The 24,560-nt window shown below is 40.2% G+C and overlaps 1 protein-coding gene across 2 annotated transcripts; it reads right to left on the bottom strand.

Annotated features, from left to right (window-relative positions):
• Positions 1-3,720: 3,720 nt before the first annotated feature.
• Positions 3,721-24,146, bottom strand: LOC119656712. 2 transcript variants are annotated; one of them, XM_038063236.1, is made up of 7 exons: positions 23,971-24,146; positions 23,822-23,912; positions 11,246-11,534; positions 10,944-11,184; positions 10,284-10,887; positions 3,965-4,690; positions 3,721-3,911 (listed from the first exon to the last, which is right to left on the bottom strand). In XM_038063236.1, the coding sequence occupies exons 2-7, from the start codon at positions 23,856-23,858 to the stop codon at positions 3,781-3,783; spliced, it is 2,028 nt and encodes a 675-aa protein (XP_037919164.1). In that variant the 5' UTR covers positions 23,859-23,912; positions 23,971-24,146; the 3' UTR covers positions 3,721-3,780. The 2 variants fall into 2 exon arrangements, with proteins under 2 accessions (XP_037919164.1, XP_037919173.1); XM_038063245.1 differs by having other exon boundaries at positions 11,246-11,464.
• Between the last annotated feature and the right edge of the window lie 414 nt (positions 24,147-24,560).

The raw sequence follows: 24,560 nt of genomic DNA, 5'->3' as shown, positions 1-24,560 counted from the left end.
CAATCTGGATCAGGCAGAAGACTTCTGGAGAAGTGTTTGGAGCGAATCCAGTCGTTGCAATTTAGAAGCAGCGTGGCTCCCACACCTTATGCGTTCATGCGAGGCCCTCCCCGAAATGACCATGCCTGACGTAACTGAAGTCGACGTTAAAGCAGCCTTTGACAAGGCAGGTAACTGGAAGGCGCCAGGAGTTGACAAGATTCACAACTTCTGGCTGAAGCGGTTCAAGAGCATTCACAGGATATTGGCAAATCAATTTAATCAGATGATTGCCGATCCTGATTTGGTTCCACCATTTTTCACCAAGGGGATAACTTTCCTCATCCCCAAGGAACAGGCTGCCTCTTGCCCTTCAAAATGTCGACCAATTACTTGTCTTCCTACCATCTACAAGGTCTTCACTTCAGTTCTGTGCGCGAACATCTCAAAACATCTTGATGTTCATAAATTGATAGCTGAGGAGCAAAAAGGATGCGCAAAAGGCTCCCGAGGCTGCAAAGAACAGCTTATAATCGATACGGTAGCTGTAAAGCAAGCTGTCCACCAAAAACGAAACATCTCGACAGCCTACATCGATTATAAATCAGCCTTTGACTCCATATCACATTCGTGGTTACTACAAGTGTTACGCTTGTATAAAATCAACACGAATGTCGTTCTTCTTCTGAGAACAGTAATGAAGAATTGGAGCACGCAGCTATCGGTATCCCCACAAACATCAGGAGAGATATCAATCAGGCGTGGCATTTTCCAAGGCGACTCTCTAAGCTCACTGTGGTTTTGTTTGGCTTTGAATCCACTATCCCGTCTTTTGCATGAAAGCAAATACGGGTTCCAAGTCAAGCATGGCATATTGTTGAAATGTACATTAAGTCAATTGATGTACATTGACGACATCAAATTGTATGCCAAAGACGAGAACCAACTTCGCTCCTTGCTGGACATCATCATCCAGTTCAGCAGGAATATCGGCATGCAGTTGGGTTTGGAGAAATGTCGCATAAAACAATTGTTCGGGGAAAACACACTGACAACGAAGGATACAGCCAAAATAACATCCGAATTGAGGATATGGATTCGGACGACATCTACAAATTCCTCGGCATATTGCACGCAACAACACCTGCTGTGGCAATAATCAAATCTAAGTTGCTGGGGGAATTTGAACGGCGTCTGGATCTTGTCCTTAAAACTGAGCTGTCCCGTCCTTCTATACACTTTCGGTGTGATACATTGGAGTAATACTGATTTAGAATCTGTCAATAGACGGGTAAGGGTAGTTCTTGCAAACAACAACATGCACAATAGAGCTGACGAAAAATTGTGGATCACTATCCCACGTCATCAGGGAGGAAGGGGGGTATTTGATTTAAAAACGTTGCACTACAATCAAGTGCATTCTCTTCGTGAATTTTTCTATGAGAAACAATCCTCTAGCCAAATACATCAGACTACCGTCATGGCAGATAATAAATTATCTCCTTTGAACTTGAGAAGCAGAGACTGGGATCCCATGTCGAATGTTACTTCAGTCCAACAGAAGATCGACATGTGGAAAGAGAAACCCATTCACGGAGGTCATATAAAAAATTTGTTGTTGTCAGGCATTGACATCGAAGCCTCCAACAAATGGTTGACAAATGGTGTACTTTTCTATGAGACCGAAGTATTCCTAACTTCAATTCAGGATGCTTCGCTCCCAACAAAAAATTATAAATGGTACATTCTTCATAACTCCTCAATGACCAACTCCAGTTATAGGTTATGCAACTGTGAAGAGGAGACCATCCAGCACATAACATCGGCGTGCAGGATGTTGAGCAGTACCAAGTTCACCAATCGTCATAACTCCGTCTGCAAGATTCTCCATCAAAACCTTGCGTTGAAGTATAACTTAGTAGCAACCTACCATCCTTAATATAAGTATACTCCGCAGAGAATCTTGGAAAATGCCACTCACCACAGTGTTAATCATAACAGACCCGATCTAATTCTGCTTCTGAAGGAAGAACGAGCGTGCTTTATAATCGATGTAGCCGTGCCGTTGAACCGGAACACTGTTGAAAAACAGCACGAAAAAATCCGGAACTACGGCCCCTTGGCAGACGATATGGAGCAGACTTGGAGACTACAAAAGATCCAAGTAGTCCGAGTAGTAATTTCAGCGACGGGATTAGTCCCGCAGAACTTACATAAAGCACTGAAAACGCTCGATCTTATGGTGTTTGCGGCACTCGGGATGTAGCAATACATTTTCGCATGGTTGCACACACTTTGCGTTGAAACGCATCATCGCTGTGATGCGGCCCTATGGATGTTGCCTTCAGTCCATCTTGAGGTTGTTCGCCGCTCGATCCGGTTGGGCGGGAAGAGGCTCCGTGGGCTTTTTTAACTATATATATATATACATATATATACCTTCAAAACAAAAAAAAATATAGTTTGGGCGAGGTTATTCCTTGTCTATTAATTATAGGCTGGTCAACAAACAGCAGACGAAAATATAATCTCTTATTAATTCCACCCTGTCCACTCTCCTTAACCATTGTTTGTAGAACGCCCGCTCCTCGCGAGCTAGAAATGTGCAGCAGCTGTTCCAAAAAAAGGCAAAAGCCTCTCCTTACTAATATAGTTAGAGGCCTATCTCCTTTCTCAACTTCTAAAGTCTGCTTGTAATATAATAATAATCCTTACTCAGAATTAATTGCAAAATACCAATTATATCCCATCTCCTATATATAAGGGAAGTTGTTGAGTCCCTTTGGCAATTTTGCCTTGAGTGTGACTTCCACGTGCACCTTTCTAAGTTTATCTGCCTAGATGGACTGCAATGCCAGTTTTAAATTCAGCAGCATTTTTATCGCGATATATCAGTCCTGTTGGAATCTCGCAAGGCTCCATTGTTTACACGTCCCTCTTTTCGCTATTTACAGCGGACATCCCTAAGGACACTCCAACATACGGCCAAATCAGGATCCATCAATTTGCCCAGATCATCAAGGTCATCTATATATCCACGAAATATGATTAGGTTCGTTTGAATTCATATTTGGACAAATTTTACCGGTACTTTACTAAATGGAAACTTGCTCTCAATCGCTAAAAGTGTCAGACGATCATCTTTCAAGGAAACAAAAGGAGGATAACTTCGAAAATGACGTTCAATATCAAGAACTTGTGACTTATCGATTCAGCTCCGAACCCCACCGTTAACTCCACTCCACTCCAGTTAACTCCAACCTGTCCAATATCCCATACTTCACTATTTATCAATTTTTTGTCCTCTTCAAAAATGTTGTCGTGCCTACTAAACGGAAACGTTGAACGTGGACTTCTCGGAATCAGATTTTTTCATCTTCGCACCGACCAATTTTAGAGGAGTAAAATTTGACAAAAAATCGATTCCATTAATTGAAATTGAATTGAAATGAATTTTGAATTTTTTAAAAAGATGAATATATCAGACGTCATAAAAAAACCCTTAAGGGAACTCTAGTAGGACATACAATACCCAATAAGCTGCCGTATGAAGCCACAAAACACAATCCAAGTTGCCTATCCATCCATCCACATTCTTATTCAACCACAACCGGGAGTTACACTAGGGGTCAATTATTTTCTCAAGGAGCAATGAGCCAACTTCTGCATAAAAAATAAATAAACAAAATTCTAAAATAATGTTAAATTCAAAACTTTAGTTAAACCGTATAAACTATTATATTCTTTTTTTATGTTTATTTTTTCAGCGGTTTCTTTTTATAATAATAGATTGTTCTACTCTCACAGAGTCGTGCTTTCCATATAATGTGTCCAAGCCTCTGAAATTTTTATATGATTTGGTGCCAATTGCGAATCGGCCATTACAGCTAGCCGACATTTACTTCCAGTGATATGAATATTTAATGATAGACCTAAAATAAATTTAATTATCCTTTTTTATTGGTATTTGAAAAAAAAATCTTACAAGTCTTCGATTGTTGTGGTCTAAAGCATAATAAATCCTGCAAACTTTGCCCCCAAACTGTTTGTGCATTAGTGAAGTCCCCATGAATTTCTGTTATAGTAATGGGAAAGTTTATAGAGAAGTGATTGATGAGCACCTTCAAGATGACCTCCGGTAGCATTTTTGTGATGAAATCATTTCTTGTTTGTCCCAATGAAACGAGAAAGATGGCAATCTGCTTGCGGCGTATCCTTTCCGTAATTTCTCGTATTGCCTTTAATTGATTTAAATTGGGCTCGGCTAATGGCAACTGATGAAATACTACACCACTAATGTGATCATATTTGTTGTCTTTAGTAAGGAAATATCCTTTTTCGAAAGATCGGGAAGTAACATTGATCATAGAAGGTACTTCGAAATTTTCATAACCACTCAAAAATTTTTTTAAAGCTGCTGCCAGGCAGGAATATAGAAATTCCGACTCGATATACTCATCAATAGTAACTCGATTTCGTAATATTTCCATATCGATTGGTTTGGAAATTGACACAACCCGACGTCCTCGGTACGACTTCACTTGCAGAACGTTACTTTCTCTGGTCGGAGACTCGAATAATTCTTCATAAACAAATCGGGGCGCCTTGGCAACTTCGCTAATAATATCCAGAAGTTCCTTCACAGCGAAATAAATAAGAGGCAAATATACTGCCAGAACAGATATTACCGTGCTTGTATGCTTCGTGCGTCCTACGTGAAATAACACAAAAAACGATTATCAATCTCAATATAATGGATATTCCTGAAAACAGTAGAGTGGAAACGGTAAAAATAGTTCTGGTTGGATATAAATTGACACCGTTAGAAGGTACGTCTTTTTAATTTTTCGGATTATTTTATATTGAAAGGGACTCCTTCACGCATTTCGATGTCAGAGAAGACTTAAAAGAGTCTCACTGGCGGCAATGTGCAATTTAATTTCATTTGTTTGAGGAAAACCTAATTCCTCACATTTCATTCAATATTGTGAACTGAAAAATTGTCTGAACAATACTTTTGGGTTTGTTCTCTTATGCTCTATTATTTTCTTGCTGCTTTCATTTCAGTTCATTTTCAATTGTCATTATTATTTGTATAGTTGAGTAATGAGGCCTGACTTTTAAGAAATTTTAAGCTAAATCAGCTAAATACATGAGATGGATAGTGATAAACCGAACCAATGAACGATTAATATTTATTATGGCAATTTTAAATAGATTCGAGAACTCCCAAGAGATTCAGTAACCTTAGACTGGAAGTCACAAAATGATGGAGTTCCCAGCTGCCACGTAGTCAGTTTTCTTCGTCATTACTTTTTGCCTTGTTCTAATAGATTTTGATCTGAATGCGTCGGTTTAATAACAAATAAATAACAAAAAAAAAAAACATCCTCGACACGGTTTCCTATATTTTAGATGGGAGTCTTGTATATTGGACATTTAGAGTTTTAATCAATGCGGAGGAAATGTCTAGGATTTAATAAAAAAAACAAAATTTTATGGAAACCGGGGCGCTGTCTATGTCTTTTCTTTGTACAGAACATGCTTGTGACGAGTGGTGATGAAAAGTTGGTACATATCTATTTCTTATCTCTTAATCAAATGGGATACGGAATGGAAATCTTGGAAATCCTTGAAATGACTCTTCAACAGTAGCTAGAGTGAAGTGAAGTAAGGCTTCAAAGCCTATATGCCGGAACATGTAACATTTATTATCATCCCATTTCATAGGGGGCTCGGCTCATCTAGATGGAATGCGCCACTTTTTCCAGTCATAGGCTTGTGCGGGTTGAGTCGAAAGGCTTTAAAATCATCATCTAGTGTGTCAAGCCATCGCGGTTTCTGTCGGTTTTCTCGTCGTTACCAATAAGTTCTCGTTAGCGCGAACTACATGATATACCATCGGAGTCGTCTCTCGCGAAATTTTTCCACAGGAGGTGCAACTCTCTCTAGATTACAAGGTGTTCTCATTCCGGATGCTCTCATATCGTATTACGCCACTGATCTAACGCAACGTCTTCGTCTCCATTGCGACAATGTACGTTGTTTTTCGTTGTCGGCCAGTGCTCAAAATCAGAAAAGGCAGCATTTTCAATAACAATGTGGTGAATCTGAAATCCAAAATATTTGGTTGCACATGAAATGGCCGATTCTGCAATCAAGTCAAGTTAGTTGCGATTTTGCTGTATCAAACCACCACCAGTTGGCGCTGTTAGTGTCTGATAATGAAGTATAAATACTCCTACATTTAAATCAAGGAGTCTTTTCAGTTGTGATAACAGTGAATAAAAATGAAAAAAGAATGGAAAAGAGCCAAGAACGTATACTTTTTATGTATGTGTTCAAACTCGGTCATAAAGCAGCGGAGGCGACCAAGAACATTAACAGCGCATTTGGAGCTGATACGGTAACTGAACGAACCACACGGCGGTGGTTCGAAAAATTCCGGTCAGGCGACGTAAGCCTTCAAAGTGAGCCACGTGGAAATCCAGGACCATTGATTGACAACGACGAGCTGCGTTTGCTAGTCGAATCCGACACACGTCAGTCTGTGAGAGACATTGCAGAGAAACTGGGCGTACACTACTCGACAGTTGCCCGGCATTTGGAACAACTTGGAAATGTGAAAAAGCCAGACAAATGGGTTCCGCATGCCCTTATGGAGCAGAATATGGCGCTTCGAATGGAAATTTGCAGTCAACCGACTACCACTTTGTTAAGCATTTGGATCATTTTTTGGCGGAAAAACAATTTAGGAACGAAGAGGCTGTCAAAATCGCCTTCGACGAAGTTATCAACACCCGACAGTTGGACTTCTACGAAACTGGCATGTATACTCTTGAATCTCGCTGGGAGAAGGGTTTTGAATCGACTGGCACCTATTTTGATTAAATACGCTTTACAGTCGTTTCAAATTTTATTACTAAAACAGCCATTTCATTTGCAACAACCTAATAGTTCGTTGATTCGCTGATCACGAAGGATGTCTATTATGCAACACCACCGAGCTGACCTTAGGCAATCAGTATTTCATCAATCTGGCGTTTGTTTGAATGTCAAAATTATGGCAAACTGATCGTCTAGTGTATTTTATGGTAATAATTGATGGACTGATGAACATTTATATTTTCTAATAAAATCTGGCAGACTGGCTGGAGTGATGATAAAGTGAGTGTAGTACAGTTGTCATTGGGTTGTTAATCGAAACATGACTTCTGAATTGTTCGGATCTTTAAATACACGTAACAAAAGTGGTTTTTGTCGTCTTGTTTATACTAAACACGTCAGTTCATCAGTCCATTTTGATGGGTTGACTATGGCAAACTGATGAAATACTAATTGTGTAAGGTAAGCCTAAGGTGCAGGACGGATGAATGAAACAAAAATATGAAAGAAATGGCGAGGAGGTACCTCTTTGATGGACACCGATAGAGACATGGGGCAGTTTTGATATAATTGTCACACTTCGACCATTAGTCTTCGGATCCTGGTAGAAAGATTTAATTCCTTAAACTTAACATATAACGATGCCATCTGCATCATTAGGTATGGCAGACAGATATTGAATCAATCTTAATAAGGCTTTGACTTTCACAAAATTTAGACCTTAAAATACATGCTATTTCAATGCCTACTTAAGTGAAGTATAGATAATATTTTGGACATAAACTGGAAAATCTTCGTAAGTGTGTTCTGGTTTGTGGTCAGAACAATATTGGAAAGTTTGTCGGAACTCTTACTCCTATTATTAAAGTCAGACGACAGCATCATTGAAAAATGGTGCGCACCTGCATTTCTGGTTGTGTGCGCATCATCATGCTTGTAAAAAATTCAAAATCTCTCATACTTGAAGGGCGCCGCTCGTATTTTTCTCTAATTTTTGCAGACTTTCGCCTGAAAATATTCGGCAATTATTTCTGAACTATTTTGATATCTGTGACATTTTGTTTACTCTTCAATTTTTATGCCGCAGCATTGATGGGATATTGGTATTTGTGTGACTATTGCCTTGGTTACGAATATTGAAATGTTTCAGGTGCCAAAATATTCCGGTGAGGTAACTTATTTTCTTTTATTAAATCAGTGGTTCAATTTCCTATTTTAAGCAGAATATTAATTCATTCGTTTGTTACTTATAGGAACATTACAAAGTGCGTTTCATAAGTATAACCTCATTATAAAATCAATTATTTTATGATGAAATTTACTTCTTTTACTTCATACTTCAAAGTGAATATTACTACTGCATTTTGCTACTAAAAGAACCTATATGCAAGTAAAATTTTAAAAAATTATGTCCTAAATAAAATAGAAAAAAAAACGAAATTTTAGTCGTTAATCAGTACTTCGATTATTACTAGTTTAAAAAGTTCAAAATTACTGTTAATCAAATTACTTATGTTTTCAGCTACAGATCGTAAGGTTATTTCCGTTATCTCTTAGATGCCTCCAGTAATAATTATGGTTCCTCCAAAATAAACTTTTTTTTTCATTATTGAAAATGATATCAAAGATTTATTTTACTGATTTAACTTTCAATCTTTCTATAAACGAGTAAACCCCTTTTTACAATACTCCAGTTTGAACCTATCTTAATTGCAACAAATTACCTATAGTTACCATAAGGCCCTTTGTGGAACATAGCACGTTGTTGACGCCTACGCGCCAACATTGCCGGTTTCTAAAATGTGTTTCAGCCGATTAGATTTATTGCTTAGTGTTTAGTGGTTATGTTTTGTTGATAAAGACTTGATTTTCTAATAATAAGGTTAGAATTATGAAACGGCTAAAATTTCGTTTTGTCTATTTTGTTTAGAACACACTTTTTAAAATGACTAGCTCGACTTGCTGATAGGTTCTTTTAGTAGGAGATGCAGTAGTAATATTCACTTTGAAATACGAAGTAAATCTCATCATAAAATGATTAAATTTATAGTGAAGTTATATTTATGAAACGCACTTTATATACAAGGTGTCCCGTTCACGATGGTAGAAATTTTAATGGTGGATTGCACCAATCGTTTGAGGAAGATTGTTCCAGAGAATGACCACTCTATCTTTTACCGTGATAGAGTTCTAGCGTTCTTCGTAAATAGTGTCAAAAAACTTAACCTGGGCAAAATCACAATTTTCGACTGCTCAATCATTTAATCCCAGAGTTGATAGAATTTTCAGAAACTGTAAAGTACTTTAAATTTACAACCCTACAAAGTTGACAAAAGTTGCTCCATTATGTTAGCTTTCGAATGACATGAAGAAATGATGGGCTTAATTATGGAAAATTTACGAATATTATGCATTAAATGTAAGAAAACATGGTCTTGATGTGAAACAAATTGACTTAGATATGGTAGTTTTAATTAATGTGGTAGTTCTAATCAATAAAATGCGCCTGGAAGAATAGGAGGAGCAGCAACTCCAGCGGCGAAGGGATACTGAATCCCATTGTGCACCTTTTGGGGTAGGCACGAGATAAGTAAGTGGCCGATGTCGCTTAGATGTTTGTATCTGTTTCTTCATTTTATCCCGGCAGAAACGCATCCGAAAAGTTGATCTTGGATGCATCTACATATTTTCTCCTCATTTCCTAGAAGAGCAAGCATGGACTATTGTTGAGAGTATTGCACGTGTTTGCTTCCAAGTTTAGATGAAAAATCGATTTTGAAATTTCTTTAAAGTTTCAACAGTTATATCTTCGGAGTGACGGTGACCTTTACAATCGTAAAAATATCCATTTATATGAAATTCTATGTAGCTTCTGAAAATAGTATCAAATCTGAGACTAAATCATTAGCGTAGTAGAAAATTGGGATTTTGTTGGGCAGTTCAAGCTTTTCGACACTACGAAGAACGCTAGAACTCCCTAACGGTAGAAGGTAGGGTGGTTATTTCATTGAATACTTCCTCAAACGAGTGGTGCAATCCACCATTAAAATTTCTGCTATTGTAGCGGTATCAAACGATAAAGTCTCTGTATATGAATTTGTATGTCCGGATAGCTGAGTGGTTAGAGCAGAAGCTTGTCGTACGTAAGGACGCAGTTCAAATCTTAATAGTGGCAGTGGAACTTGTATTGTGATTTCACGTGGGATACTAGTCAACTCAGCTGTGAATGAGTACCTGAGTCAAATCAGGGTAATAATCTCGGACGAGCGCAATGCTGACCACATTGCCTCCTACAGAGTACTGTAGTGTACCATTACGGTCTTCAAGGCCCTGGTCCAATATGGATCGTTGCGCCAACCATTATTATTATATGGGTTTGTCAGGATAAAACAAACATAGTAGTTTTGAATATTTTTTACCTATTGCCAATATGTCCCGCGTTGCAAGGAATTCTCTGTAGATGTAGTATGGCGACAGAAATATTACCGTAAATATAATCTGCCAGAAAAGTGCCATTAAAAACTTCAGAATATTCATTGGATTGAATGAATATAAAATTGAATCTGTAAGTGCTTTTCGATTCAAATTTCTTTTATGAGATTCGCGCCTGATTAAATTGAACAGAAATTTGATTTTATACTGCGGGTGATTCTTTATCTTGTTGTATTCTCTTATGAAATCACTGCAAACCGTGAAAGTGGTTATAAAGAGTATGGATAAAAGTTGACTGAAGCAATTAATTGGCTGTTTTTTGTCCACATCTGGCGATTCTAAAGGATCATAGTGGTAGATGAATTCATTCCAACGGTTGCTTGCACTCATAGTAATATGTGTCCAGAGATTCGGTATATGTTTTGGTTTCTTCAAAAATCCGATTAGATTGGAGGTGGTAGCAGCGGGTGGTTCGAATATCTCAACGGTTTTTGATGACGGTTTGATAAGCAATAAATCGTTTGGTTTAAGCTCCTCCTCTTCTGCTAAAATGAGATGATGTACACGCACAAGTATATAGTAGTAGTCTACCTGGAAATATGGCATAATAATTAGCTGATTTCAATGGAAAGTTTAATTAAAGTCACATTGTCTTGAGGAATCTCTTGAACGATTTGTGGTTGTGGTGATGATGCAGGAGTTTGTATTTCTGATTCACCTACAATTCCCGGATTTGTAGGGATGATCAGAACTTGCCATGGTGGAATGTCAAATGGAATGTGTTTGGAAATAATATCACTAACATAACTCTGAATATTATTTTCGTTTATTGGTCGCCTTCGATACGTGCTTGGACTAAGAATAATATGTTGTTCTGCTCTGAATTCACTGAAATAATTTTATTATATCATACATATGATATTGTCTAATGAATAATAATAGAAATCACCTGTCGTCTTTCATCCAAGCATAGTGACCCCAACATGAAAGTAATTTTCGGCGAAGTTTAGGAAACCTCAATTCTCCAGATTTATTCCTTTTATCAATTAAGTGTGTATTGTAATATTCACAAATTTTTTCGAAATCACATATTCCATCAATTTTTAAAAGATAACTGAAAATTCCAGGATTTCGTGTCGTTTCAATTAGTGTTCGTATTTTTTTTGTTCTGGAAAATTCATATTGGGGATATTTTAATGACAAAAATTTCAAAAATGATAGGTTGGCTGTTTGAACACCTGAAACGGGAGATAATGATTCCCATAAACGCACATTTATTGACTTTAAATGCTTAAATTACAAAATACAAAAGAATTTAATAATAGGCTGAGGAAGAATCAAAGGGTAGTATAGGTCCCGGGGCGAAACGTGGATTGGTACCCACGATGGAGCATAAAACCTGGGAAATGCCTGCTGAACCAACACCAACAGCTCTACTACTAAACCCTATCTCCACCTCCACGTGGTGACCGCTGGGAGCTCTTTCTTGACGAAAAGCTGCAGACGGAGAAGGAGGAAGGCGAGTCTCCCGCGCCTAAAAACGGGGCAAATTGTACCAACTGGTCCTCCAGGTTGGGGGTTGGGTAGGGCTGACAACCCTACACGGAAAACAACTTGTTGTACAACAGGAGCCTCGGATAGGACGGATTTTAAAACGACGGACCCGGGAACGACAAAGGAATAACGATTTGCGCATTTTCTCATGGAACGTGCGCTCCCTGTACAGAGATGAAGCTGATAAGCAGCTAGCCGATACTCTGTCCAAATATAGGGCTGATATAACAGCGTTACAAGAGATGCGATGGACAGGGACCGGTTTCCTGGAGAAGAGCCACTACACCATATATTATAGCGGTCATCCAGTAAACCATGTGCTCGGAGTAGGTTTCTTAGTCAGCCAAAAAATGAAACCTGCTGTTATCGGCTTTGAAAACATAAGCGAACGGCTACGCACTCTGTGCTTGCGAGGCAAGTTTAGAAATATAAGCCTCATATAAACGTTCACGCCCCTACAGAGGAGACTGCAGAGTCGGAGAAGGATACCTTCTACGAGGCAGTAGAACGAACCCTCGAAGCCTGTCCCAGATATGATATCAAAATCATACTTGGGGATTTTAACAGCCAAGTAGGGTAGGAGCCCGTATTCAGGCGATACGTTGACTCCCATAGCTTACAAGAAAACACAAATGATAACGGACTGCGGACTATTCAATTAGCAGGGTCACACGAAATGGTTGTTGGAAGTACCTGGTTTGCGCGGAAAGCGGTCTACAAACATACGTGGGCCTCCCCAGACGGGATCACTTTCAACCAAATTGACCACGTGTTGATCGAACGCCGCCACCTCTGAACCTTGATGAATGTCAGAACATATAGGGGGGCCAGTATAGACTCGGATCACTATCTCGTTGGCATGGTGCTCCGAGCTCGAATAACAATACCACCTAGAATCCCATCTGACAATCAGGTGAGAGTGAACACTGAAGCCATCCACAACACAACCCTCCGCGACACCTATAAGAGGGAAATGGATGCCGCAATAACCGCAGCCAACAGAGGACCTGGAGATGAAGCATCAACAAATGATCTTCAGAACCACCTGAAGAACGTTATCATGGATACGGCCACAAATATACTTGGCCCCAGCCGCAAAAGGAATCGGAACGGCTATTTTGACTATGAATGTAAACTAGCAACGGAGCGGAAGAATGCCGCATACCGAGTAATGTTGCATTCTCAAAAAACGCAGGCACGCGCAGAGACTTATCACGAACTCCGTCGAGCGGAGAAGCGACTTCACAGACGGAAAAAGGAATCCTGGGAGAACCAAGAGGTGTGTGAACTAGAAAAGTACAGGGAGCAACCGCACCAGGCGCGCAAGTTTTACCAACAAGTCAGCAGGATGAAGCCTTATACACCTCGATGCTCATCCTGCCGAGACAAAGAGGGAAATCTGATTTCCGACAGAATGGGCATATTGGAGCGATGGGTTGAGTACTTGGGTGAGCTACTGAACAACCAGAACATCGGCGAGTTGGAGGTCCCGCCAACTGAAGACGACGGACAAATACTGCCACCACCAAGTTTAGTAGAAACAGTCCGTGCAATTCATCGGCTAAAAATCATAAGTCGCCAGCCGATGGAATTACAGCCGAATTGGTTAAATATGGAGGCGACCAGTTACACCAAGTGGTTCATCAACTTGTGCTCAAGGTATGGGACAGCGAATCAATGCCTGACGATTGGCAACGAGGCATAATCTGTCTCATACATAAAAAGGGAGATATCACACAGTGCAGCAATTATAGAGGTATCACGTTGCTGAGTACCATCTATAAGATATTCTCCACTATCTTGCTAGGCCGGATAGCCCCATACGCCCAGAACATCATTGGCCCATACCAAAGAGGCTTCACTCCAGGCAAATCAGCAACAGATCAGATCTGCGGCAAGCGATGGAAAAACTGTTGGAATATGGACAACAGTTGCACCATCTATTCATCGACTTTAAAGCCGCCTATGATAGCATAGCCAGGGTAAAACTGTACACGGCCATGAGAGAATTCGGTATCCCGACGAAATTAATAAGACTGACTAGGCTGACCCTGACCAATGTGCGAGGCCAGATAAAAGCAGCAGGATCACTCTCAAGACCATTCGACATCAACAACGGTCTACGACAAGGGGATGCCCTATCATGCGTCTTCTTTAACCTGTCCCTCGAGAAAGTGATCCGTGATGCTGAGGTGAATGCAAGAGGTACGATCCTCTTTAAGTCCATCCAACTACTGGCCTATGCTGGCGATATCGACATCATGGGAAGAATCACCCGAGACGTACAAACTGCCTTCATCCAGATCGAGCAGGCGGCGATTGGCGCGAGATCTTGGGCTGCACATCAATGAAGGCAAGACAAAATATATGGTGGCAACGTCAGCACCGAAGATGAATCAACCAACAACATCAAACCGCACTGGTCAAACACAAACACGAAGAAGAATAAGGATAGGAGAATACAACTTTGAGACCGTTGACAATTTCTCCTATCTAGGGTCGAAAATCACAACCGATAACAACTACGATGATGAAATCCGCGCACGGTTGTTGTCAGCCAACAGAGCCTATTTCAGCTTACAAAGACTCACCATAGAGTCAAAGCTCTTACTGTACAAGACTATGATCTTGCCAGTCCTCATGTATTCCTCGGACACTTGGGTTCTTAACAAGAAAAATTGCGAACTCTTAGCCGCGTTCGAGAGAAGAATCCTCCGAAGAATTTTTGGCCCCCTACATGAGGATGGACGATTCCGTAGCCTACACAATGACGAAATCTATGAGCGATACCATGACCGTCCGGTTGTGGATAAAATCCGGCTCAATAGGTTACGGTGGGCGGGTCACTTAATCCGTATGGATGAAAATTATCCCACCCGGAAAGTCTATAAGGGCAATATCTATGGTAGAAAAAGAAGACGAGGCAGACCCTGCCTAAGATGGAGCGACGGCGTGGGCCAGGACGCCAGACAGCTTTTAGGGATATCGAATTGGTGGACCTCGGCGCAAAACCGGGATGTCTGGAGTTCCTTATTAAGGCAGGCTTAGACCGGATACCGGTTGTTGCGCCGTTGATGATGACGAGGAAGAATCGGTTGGTTAATCTAAAGGTAGAAAAAGCCAATGTTGACAACAGATACTAATCAGCACAGGAGCAAGTCGAAAACATATTGTACCAATGTTTAATATAAAATGAATAGGCAACGAGGTTATGATCACCTAATTATATGCTAACTTTTGAAATGAAAAAACCTTTAAAAACCAAGTGATGTGATGTTATGTTTATTTTCGACAAGCTACATATTGTGTCCGGATAGCTGAGTGATTACAGCGCAAGGCTATCCTACGGAAGGTCGCGGTTCAAATCTCACTGGTGGCAGTGGGTTTTGTACCGTGATTTGACGTCGGATGCCAGTCGACTCAGCTGTGAATGAGTTCCTGAGTAGGGGGTAATAATCTCTTGCGAGCACAATGCTGACCACATTGCCTCCTACAGTGTAGTGTAGTGTACCGTTACGGTCTTTAATGAAGTGCTCTAACACACTTCAAGGCCCTGATCCAAAATGTATTGTTGCGCCAACGATTATTATTATTACATATTGTAAACTTTTTATTGGTCGTGTGAACATTTCCATTGGATAGCACGAATAATCTGCCAAATATGTTTTTAACAATCAATTCACGGCCGATGACATCGAAAGATTGCTGAAGAAAGGCACGATGCGTACGTAAGCGTTGTTGCTATCCAACAGTTCCATCCTTCATTAAGTTAAACGTTAAATTTCATCCTATTTTGGAAACCCCAGTGAGGGCTCAAAATGTCTGCCCCAAAAAGTGAAACAGGTCTTGTTCTCAGAACCTATCCTACCACAAAGTTACATCACAATGATGCATTTATACGAAATCTAGGCCTCAAAATACATCCGATTCCGATATATGTTTAAATAAAGTTAATAATATCATATTAGTGTATTTTAGAAATTTACCCGAAAACCCCCCTTAACTTCATCCTAAAGTACAAGATTTGGTATTGGTATAGGGGATAATATAAGGCATAACTTTGGGAAGTTTGAAAGTTTGAAATCCAACTATTATTAACAAAGTTATAGAATTTGAAACTTTTGCATTTTATGTGAATTTCGAGCATTCAAAAAGGGGTATGAAGTCATCATTTACTCGAAACAGACATATGTATGTATTTATATATATATGCTAATGAAGCTTAGGGGTAGTGCCTAATTCAGATAGATATATTTGTAGATTAAACCAGCGGTATTCAAATCTATGCTTTTGTGCATAAAGTAAGTCGAAAATATTATATGAGTACGATCAATTTATATTCGTGCATGTATAAGTATAGCATTCAGTAATAGGCAATGATTGTTTGTTTAGGTTGAGCATAGTATCTATTTCGGTAATATGTACATATATCTTGCAGTTTGAAACAAGTCGGGAAACCGGAAGCTCAGCGCTTCAGGTATGAAAGGTTTTGTGTATTTCTTTTATAAAGAGATTTGGGTGTGCATTTGTCCCATTAGCATGTAGCACGTAAAATATGCATATATTATGAGAAAATAGCCACTTTCAAGTGATATTGACATTCATAGTCTTAAATTTGCAGAGACAGATTTGACCTAGTATAACTTTGTTAGTAATAGTGCGATTTTCACCAAATTTGGCACGATCATGATCTATACTGTAGTCTACATTGCTGCAAAATTTCGTGATTCTAGGGTGAACTTAAGGGGGGTTTTCCTGTAAATTACTAAAAATTATAGTATAATACTATCTGTCCGGATAGCTCAGTGGTTAGAGCACTAGGCTGTCATACGGAAGGTCACGGTTCAAATCTTACTGGTGGCAGTGGAATTTGCATCGTGATTTGACGTCGGATACCAGTCGACTCAGCTGTGAATGAGTACCTGAGTCAAATCAGGGTAATAATCTCGGGCGAGCGCAATGCTGACCACATTGCCTCCTAGTGTATCGTTACGGTCTTGGATGAAGTGCTCTAACACACTTCAAGGCCCTGATCCAATATGGATTGTTGCGCCAACGATTATTATATTATTAATATACTATTATTAACTTTATTTGAATAGGTATCGATATGGAGGGTATTTCGGAGCCTAGGCACCATATAGTGGCAGCCCCCTGATTTTTTTCCAGATTTTCGGTTGAGTAGTTCCTGAGAATGGGTTCGTTAAAAAAATGACCACTTTCAACCCCCCGCACTCCCCACCTTCTCAACAAAAGTCAAAACTAAGACCGGCTTCGAAAATTACTAACCGAGACCTTTAATGTGATACCCCACATGACTATATTTGATGAAAAAAAAATTTACACCCCCCTTTTGCATGTATGGGGATCCCCCCTTAAATTCATCGTAAAAGTATGTAGCTCACTATATGCATGAGCGTTCACAGTTCCCACCTTTCTACCAAATTTGGTGTCAATCGCTGTAAACCGTCTCCATTGTTTTACAAACAAAACCTTAAAAAGGTGCTTATCCATATACAAATAGAAAATGTGGGTAGAAAGTTTTTCACATAAGATGAACGCAAAACCTTTATACCCGGAGCACCAGCTTCTGGTATTCCTACTTCTTTATATAGAATCAAATCCAACTACTGTTAACAAAGTTATAGATTGTCAACATTGGAGATGAAAAATCAACAAATGATCTTCACAACCACCTGAAGAACGTTATCATTGATACGGCCACAAACATACTTGGCCCCAGCCGAAAAGGAGTCGGTGGTTTGACGATGAATGTAAGCTAGCAACGGAGCGGAAGAATGCTGCATACCGAGTAATGCTGCATTCTCAAAGAACGTGGAGACTTATCATGAATTCCGACGAGCGGAGAAGCGACTTCACAGACGGAAAAACGAAGCCTGGGAGAACCAAGAAGTTTCTGAACTAGAAAAGTACAGGGAGCAACCGCACCAGGCGCGCAAGTTTTACCAACAAGTCAGCAGGATGAAGCCTTATACACGTCGATGCTCATCCTGCCGAGACAAAGAGGGAAATCTGATTTCCGACAGAATGGGCATATTGGAGCGATGGGTTGAGTACTTGGGTGAGCTACTGAACAACCAGAACATCGGCGAGTTGGAGGTCCCGCCAACTGAAGACGACGGACAAATACTGCCACCACCAAGTTTAGTAGAAACAGTCCGTGCAATTCATCGGCTAAAAATCATAAGTCGCCAGCCGATGGAATTACAGCCGAATTGGTTAAATATGGAGGCGACCAGTTACACCAAGTGGTTCATCAACTTGTGCTCAAGGTATGGGACAGCGAATCAATGCCTGACGATTGGCAACGAGGCATAATCTGTCTCATACATAAAAAGGGAGATATCACACAGTGCAGCAATTATAGAGGTATCACGTTGCTGAGTACCATCTATAAGATATTCTCCACTATCTTGCTAGGCCGGATAGCCCCATACGCCCAGAACTTCATTGGCCCATATCAAAAGGGCTTCACTCCAGGCAAATCAGCAACAGATCAGATTTTCTCTCTACGGCAAGCGATGGAAAAACAATTGGAATATGGACAACAGTTGCACCATCTATTTATCGACTTTAAAGCCGCCTATGATAGCATAGCCAGGGTAAAACTGTACACGGCCATGAGAGAATTCGGTATCCCGACGAAATTAATAAGACTGACTAGGCTGACCCTGACCAATGTGCGAGGCCAGATAAAAGCAGCAGGATCACTCAAGACCATTCGACATCAACAACGGTCTACGACAAGGGGATGCCCTATCATGCGTCTTCTTTAACCTGTCCCTCGAGAAAGTGATCCGTGATGCTGAGGTGAATGCAAGAGGCACGATCCTCTTTAAGTCCGCCCAACTACTGGCTTATGCTGACGATATCGACATCATGGGAAGAACCACCCGAGACGTACAAACTGCCTTCATCCAGATCGAGCAGGCGGCCCGAGATCTTGGGCTGCACATCAATGAAGGCAAAACAAAATATATGGTGGCAACGTCACCGAAAACCAACCAACCAACAACATCAAATCGCACTGGTCAAACGGGAAGAATAACGGGAATAGAAGACTACAACTTTGAGACCGTTGATAATTTCTCCTATCTAGGGTCTAAAATCACAACTGATAACAGCTACGATGATAAAATCCGCGCACGGTTGTTGTCAGCCAACAGAGCCTATTTCAGCTAAAAAAAAACTTTTCCGCTCGAAATGTCTCACCATAGGGTCAAAACTCTTATTGTACAAGACAATGATCTTGCCAGTCCTCATGTATTCCTCGGGTTCTTAACAAGAAGAATGCGAACTCTTGGCCGCGTTCGAGAGAAGAATCCTCCGAAGAATTTTTGGCCCCCTACTTGAGGATGCACGATTCCGTAGTCTACATAACGACAAAATCTATGAGCGATACCATGACCGTCCGGTTATGGATAAAATCCGGCTCAGTTGGTTACGGCGGGCGGGTCTCTTAATCCGTATGGATGAGGATGATCCAGCCCGGAAAGTGAATAAGGGCAATATCTATGATAGAAAAAGAAGACGGGGCAGACCCTGCCTAAGATGGAGCGATAGCGTAGGTCAGGACGCCAGACAGCTTTTGGGGATATCGAACTGGTGGACTTTGGCGCAAAACCGGGATGCCTGGAGTTCCTTATTAAGGCAGGCCTAGACTGGTTACCGGTTGTTGCGCCGTTGATGGTGATGATGTATGTCAGGAAGAATTACCCGTGACAGACATGTGTATGACATGTGTAATTAAGGTTTCAGGGAGTATCCACTAAGTTAACATGTGAACACCAATAATTGCATAAACTTAAAGACTATATGAACTTCCGTGATTTTGTCCGCGGAAGCGACGGAACTAATGCAAGCTACATTAATAATTAGCACTTGTTACGGTGTCCGGATAGCTGAGTGGTTAGAGGACAAGGCTGTCGTACGGAAGGACGCGGTTTAAATCTCACTGGCGACAGTGGGATTTGTATCGTGATTTGACGTCGGATACCAGCCGACTCAGCTGTGAATAAGTACCTGAGTCAAATCAGGGTAATAATTTCGGGCGAGCGCAAAGCTGACCACATTGCCTCCTATAGGGTACTATAATCCTGTAGTGTACTGTTACGGTCTTGAATGAAGTGCTCTAGTACACTTCAAGGCCCTGATCCAATATGGATTGTTGTGCCATATTATTACTTGAGACGCAAATAGTGCCTTCGGCAGTTCTCAAATTGAATTCATTGAAATTGATTACATTCAAAAGTAATATCCGAAAACGAAAAGCGCATCCTGGCGACGTAGATCGAACCGGTTTGGAGTTTAGGGATTAATGGAGGAATATTTTGCATTTTTAGCTATGTACGAATGGAAACCGCGTATAAAGAATTCCTCATATGAGATGAACATAAAACCTTTATACTCGAAACGTCCAGCGTTCGGTATGTCGGCTTGTTCAATTTTATCAACAATTACTGATAACAGAGTTTCGTGTGCCCTGCCTGGTACGCCAACAACAAAGAATTCTCCCACCGAGGATACACAATTTTATCGTCAAGGAACCGATAAAGGTTTAACTAGAAATGAAATTTAGTTTTCTCGACAGGACGTTTTGAATTCAAATACATCAATTTTGCAGCAATAAAGTGACTTATCTATGTTTTTATCCAAGTTCTTATGATTTTTTCCTCAAGTTGATTTTTTTGCCATTAGCAGTTTAATTACCAATATTTTCCTGTTTTCATTAAATACCACATTTTGAGGCACATGGAGTAGTCTTTCCATCGTTGCGTCAGTCTTGCATAGCTCGATGGGGACTTTTTGTCGACATGCTGCTGCCCCAAAATATTCTCCCATAAGCCATTGGGTTCTTACATTACGTCACCTTAGCAATATTCTTCTATATTAAGCCATCTCCTCAATATTAATTAACAAGTCGGAATACCGGAAGCTCAGCGCTTCAGGTATAAAGGTTTTGTGTTTATCTTATGTAAGCAACTCTCTATGCACGTTTTTCCATTCGTACATAGTTAAGAAAGCAAAATGTTCCGTCATATATGCCAACCAAAATACACGTATGTACATACAAATTAAAGACATAAATATTGTGCACAAAATTGATCTAACGCATATTCACACATTTTCACTTACTCTGTGCACAAAAGCATACATACACACACGTCAATCTTATTGAACACTACCCGCAAATTTCATTAGCATATACGTATGCAGACACATTCCTGTCTCCAATCATGGAGACTCCAGGGACCCCGCCGTTCATATAAGTTCACTTTATACATATGACGATGACATCATACACGCCCTAGAATACAATAAATTTATGTGAAATGCAATATTTTGGATTTCAATAACTTTAATTTGTACTTCTAGGATAAACTTAAGGGGGACTTTCGGGTAAATTTCCAAAATATGGTAATACACTATTATTAACTTTATTTGTGGAGATATCGAAGTTGGATGTATTTTGAGGCCTAGATTCTGTAGGGATGCATCATTGTGATATTTCTTAGATTTTTTCGGTTGGGTAGGTTCACAAAACGAGACCTGTTTCACTTCTGGGGCACATATTTTGAGCTCTCACTACCTACGTTTTATCCAATATCAAAAATAATCAGTTTTATTACGAAAAATAGTGGCCACTCTATTCCCACAACAAAGCAAATGCATTATTGCGGTAGAAAGAGGGCACCCCACAAAGGATATCCCAAGTATAACAGAGGATGAGCTTACCATGACCTGCGAAAAGGTAGGGGCTAAAAAAGCACTTGGGCTCGACGGAATACCGAACGTAACTTTGAAGGCGGCGATAAAAGCAAAAGTGGTTCATTTCCACTTTTAATACCTGCCTGGAAGAAGGCATCTTCCCGACTCCGTGGAAAAGACAAATGCTGGTGCTACTACCAAAGAGTGATAAACCACTGGAGAGCCATCCTCGTATGGCCCCATTTGCTTGCTTGACAGTATGAGAAAGTTTCTGAAGCGCATTATATGCAACAGGCTGCTCCCAATTGTAGCGGAAGCAGGAGGCATGTCCACACAACAATACGGTTTTCGCGCCGGCCGATCAACAGTGGATGCTATCAACCCAGCAATTGCAGGTATAAGGTGACAGGGCGGTACCAAAAATACTGTGCCATCACCACCCTCGACGTGAGGAATGCTTTCAACTCAGCGCAATGGCAGCATATAAAATCCTTAAGACAGCTGAATATGGCCACGAATTTTCAGCACATATCCGTTGAATATTTGATAACCGGCGGAGTGTGTCAAAGATCAGTGCTGGGATCGCTGCTCTGGAACGTGATGTATGACCACATCGACGACATTCCAATTGTTGTAGTAGACAAACACCCAGAGGATGTCATCTGGACATGTGAGATATCGGTTAAACTGATCAAGTTGGGTTGGTATCACACGGATTAGAAGTAAGGCTGTAAACTGAAAGAAAATTCCACGGTTTCGTATCTGACAGTATGGGATAGAATCCTAGCCCTTTCGTTAAATACGTCGGCGTTATGCTGGATTATCGATTAACCTTCAAGGAACGCTTAAGCTACGCGGGCGAGAAAGCAACGAAAGTTGTTGCTGTGCTAACTGGCATGAAGCCCAATATTGGAGGATCAAAACCACCGACGAGGCTCTTACTAGCAAGAGTGTTTTTCATTCATTTGACTGTAATGAAGCACCAGTTTGGACAAAAAGTCCTTAATGTTCAGGCGTATAGGAGAAGTTATTTTAGTATATCGTCTGAATATATTAAGAGTCGCTAACGCATTTCGAATAACGAAATAGCTTTCGTAGCCGCGGAAATGGTGCCCATTTGTATTTTCGGCTGAGAGATGCGAACACTGTATAATTTGAAAGCACGCAGTGACCATAATGCTGAAGATCGACAACGACAAGAGAGGGTGTGGCAGGAACGTTGGGGTAATTCTCACAAGGGGAGGTGGACGCACATGCTGATTCCAAATATCCAGCTTTGGATTATGCGTAGCCATGGAGATGCTCACTATCACTTGACCCAGTTTCTAACTGGGTATGGTTGGATACCGTAGGTATTTACATCGTTTTGACATGGCAATTCTCCCTTCTGTCCTGAGTGTATAAACGGCTACGAGCACACGGAGCACATACTGTTGATATGTCCGAGATGTGTAAATGAGAGGGAACCGCTTCAACTTCTCTTGACAAGACCCTTACAAGTGGAGACGATCATTCCGCAAATGCTCGAATCCCAAGAAGTGTAGAATGCAGTTAGTAGCTGTATTCAGGAGGACCTTCGAAGGTTAGAGCGCTTACGAAAAAAACGGCATGGAGCGAACAATTTTCACCATAGGGGTAAGCCGGTAGGGTTTTAACTTACCCCACATGTGATGTCTTTAGATAGTTTCGTGGGGCATAGCGGATGAGGAAAGGTAGTTTTAGCCCCACACGGTGGCTTTCGACACTTTCCACCTCTAAAAGAAAAAACAGATAAACGGACAGACATTGAATCGATTTTAATAAGGATTTGTTCCACACAAAACCTCAAAAATGGCTTGTGATCATATGGACCCGCTAACAAGACTTTCGCACAATTAACAACTATAATAATTTCAAGAATAGAGCTTTCAAAAGTAAACAAATATAAGAAAATTTGCAACCAGTGAAGCTACAGCAATTACCACACTTTACATACTTCGCCACACCACTACAAATCACTTGAAATTAGTTATCTGTATTTGTACCGGTAGCACTATATATTATTGAGGAAAGGACTCATACAAATAACCAAATATGGCCTTCCTAGCTTAGGAATTTCGTTCTTGATTCGAAATAAAACAAATGCAAGACATTTTATATCACTTGGTGCGTTCGTAAAGCATAACCGTATCTGTAACTGCTCCCTCTTAAACTAAAAGGCGTTATTTTGCGTATTCCGGTACTTGTCGTAAACCTCACTTACATAAGTAGGAAACAGCAAGAATCGGTACCAACTGCATGCTAAAAGGAAGAAAAACACCGTTTTCACGAAAATCTTAAGTTTGTACGACAATCTGAAATGAATCGCGGATTTATTGGTAAATCTAAAATTAAATTTCGCAAATTTTCTACTTCTCCATTATACGTTATTTTCTTGATTATCATTCAAAATAAGCACGAATTATTTCATTGTATGAAAACTTTGAATATCACTAATAGAAAACTCTTCACAGGTCTAATTCCGCAAAAGGCATATTGCCATCAATTTAAAAATATCTCACTTCAACCATTATTTAATCACGACTGACCCCTCATAGAATCCTTATCAATTTTACTAAAGTTTTGTTTGGGTTCTCAGTGTTTTCATTTACCTCGCTAAAGGTTCATTTAACAAACAGACATACATTCACTGTACGTTTGTATGGGGGAGCATCATTGTTCGTGCATCTTCTATTTCACAGAGCGATAAGGCTTGTAAGCCTATATAATTTGTTAAATAAGAATTATCTGCTTGAAATGTTTAATGCTTTAATTGGTTTTTTCCCTTGGGTATGCTAAGTTGAATAAGAAGTTTGGGACCCTTCAATTTCCAGTGCTCATCAACATAAAGGCTACAAGTAAAGTATTTTTTTTTTCAAACTACGTCATCGGGAATCATAAACTTTAACATATATGTATATTCCATTAGCGATCGGTTTGACTGGAATATCATGAAAGTATTA

This window comes from Hermetia illucens, chromosome 1 (assembly GCF_905115235.1).
Source record: "Hermetia illucens chromosome 1, iHerIll2.2.curated.20191125, whole genome shotgun sequence".
Taxonomy (NCBI): Eukaryota; Metazoa; Arthropoda; class Insecta; order Diptera; family Stratiomyidae; genus Hermetia; species Hermetia illucens.
This window is presented reverse-complemented; position numbering and strand designations above follow the sequence as displayed.

Coding starts and splice junctions, on each gene's coding strand:
- LOC119656712 (XM_038063236.1), bottom strand. CDS start 23,858: ATGCAGTTGGTACCGATTCTTGCTGTTTCCTACTTAT. Junction 10,888..10,943: donor AAGAGATTCCTCAAGACAAT/GTGACTTTAATT, acceptor CCATATTTCCAG/GTAGACTACTACTATATACT. Junction 3,912..3,964: donor ACCACAACAATCGAAGACTT/GTAAGATTTTTT, acceptor AATTTATTTTAG/GTCTATCATTAAATATTCAT.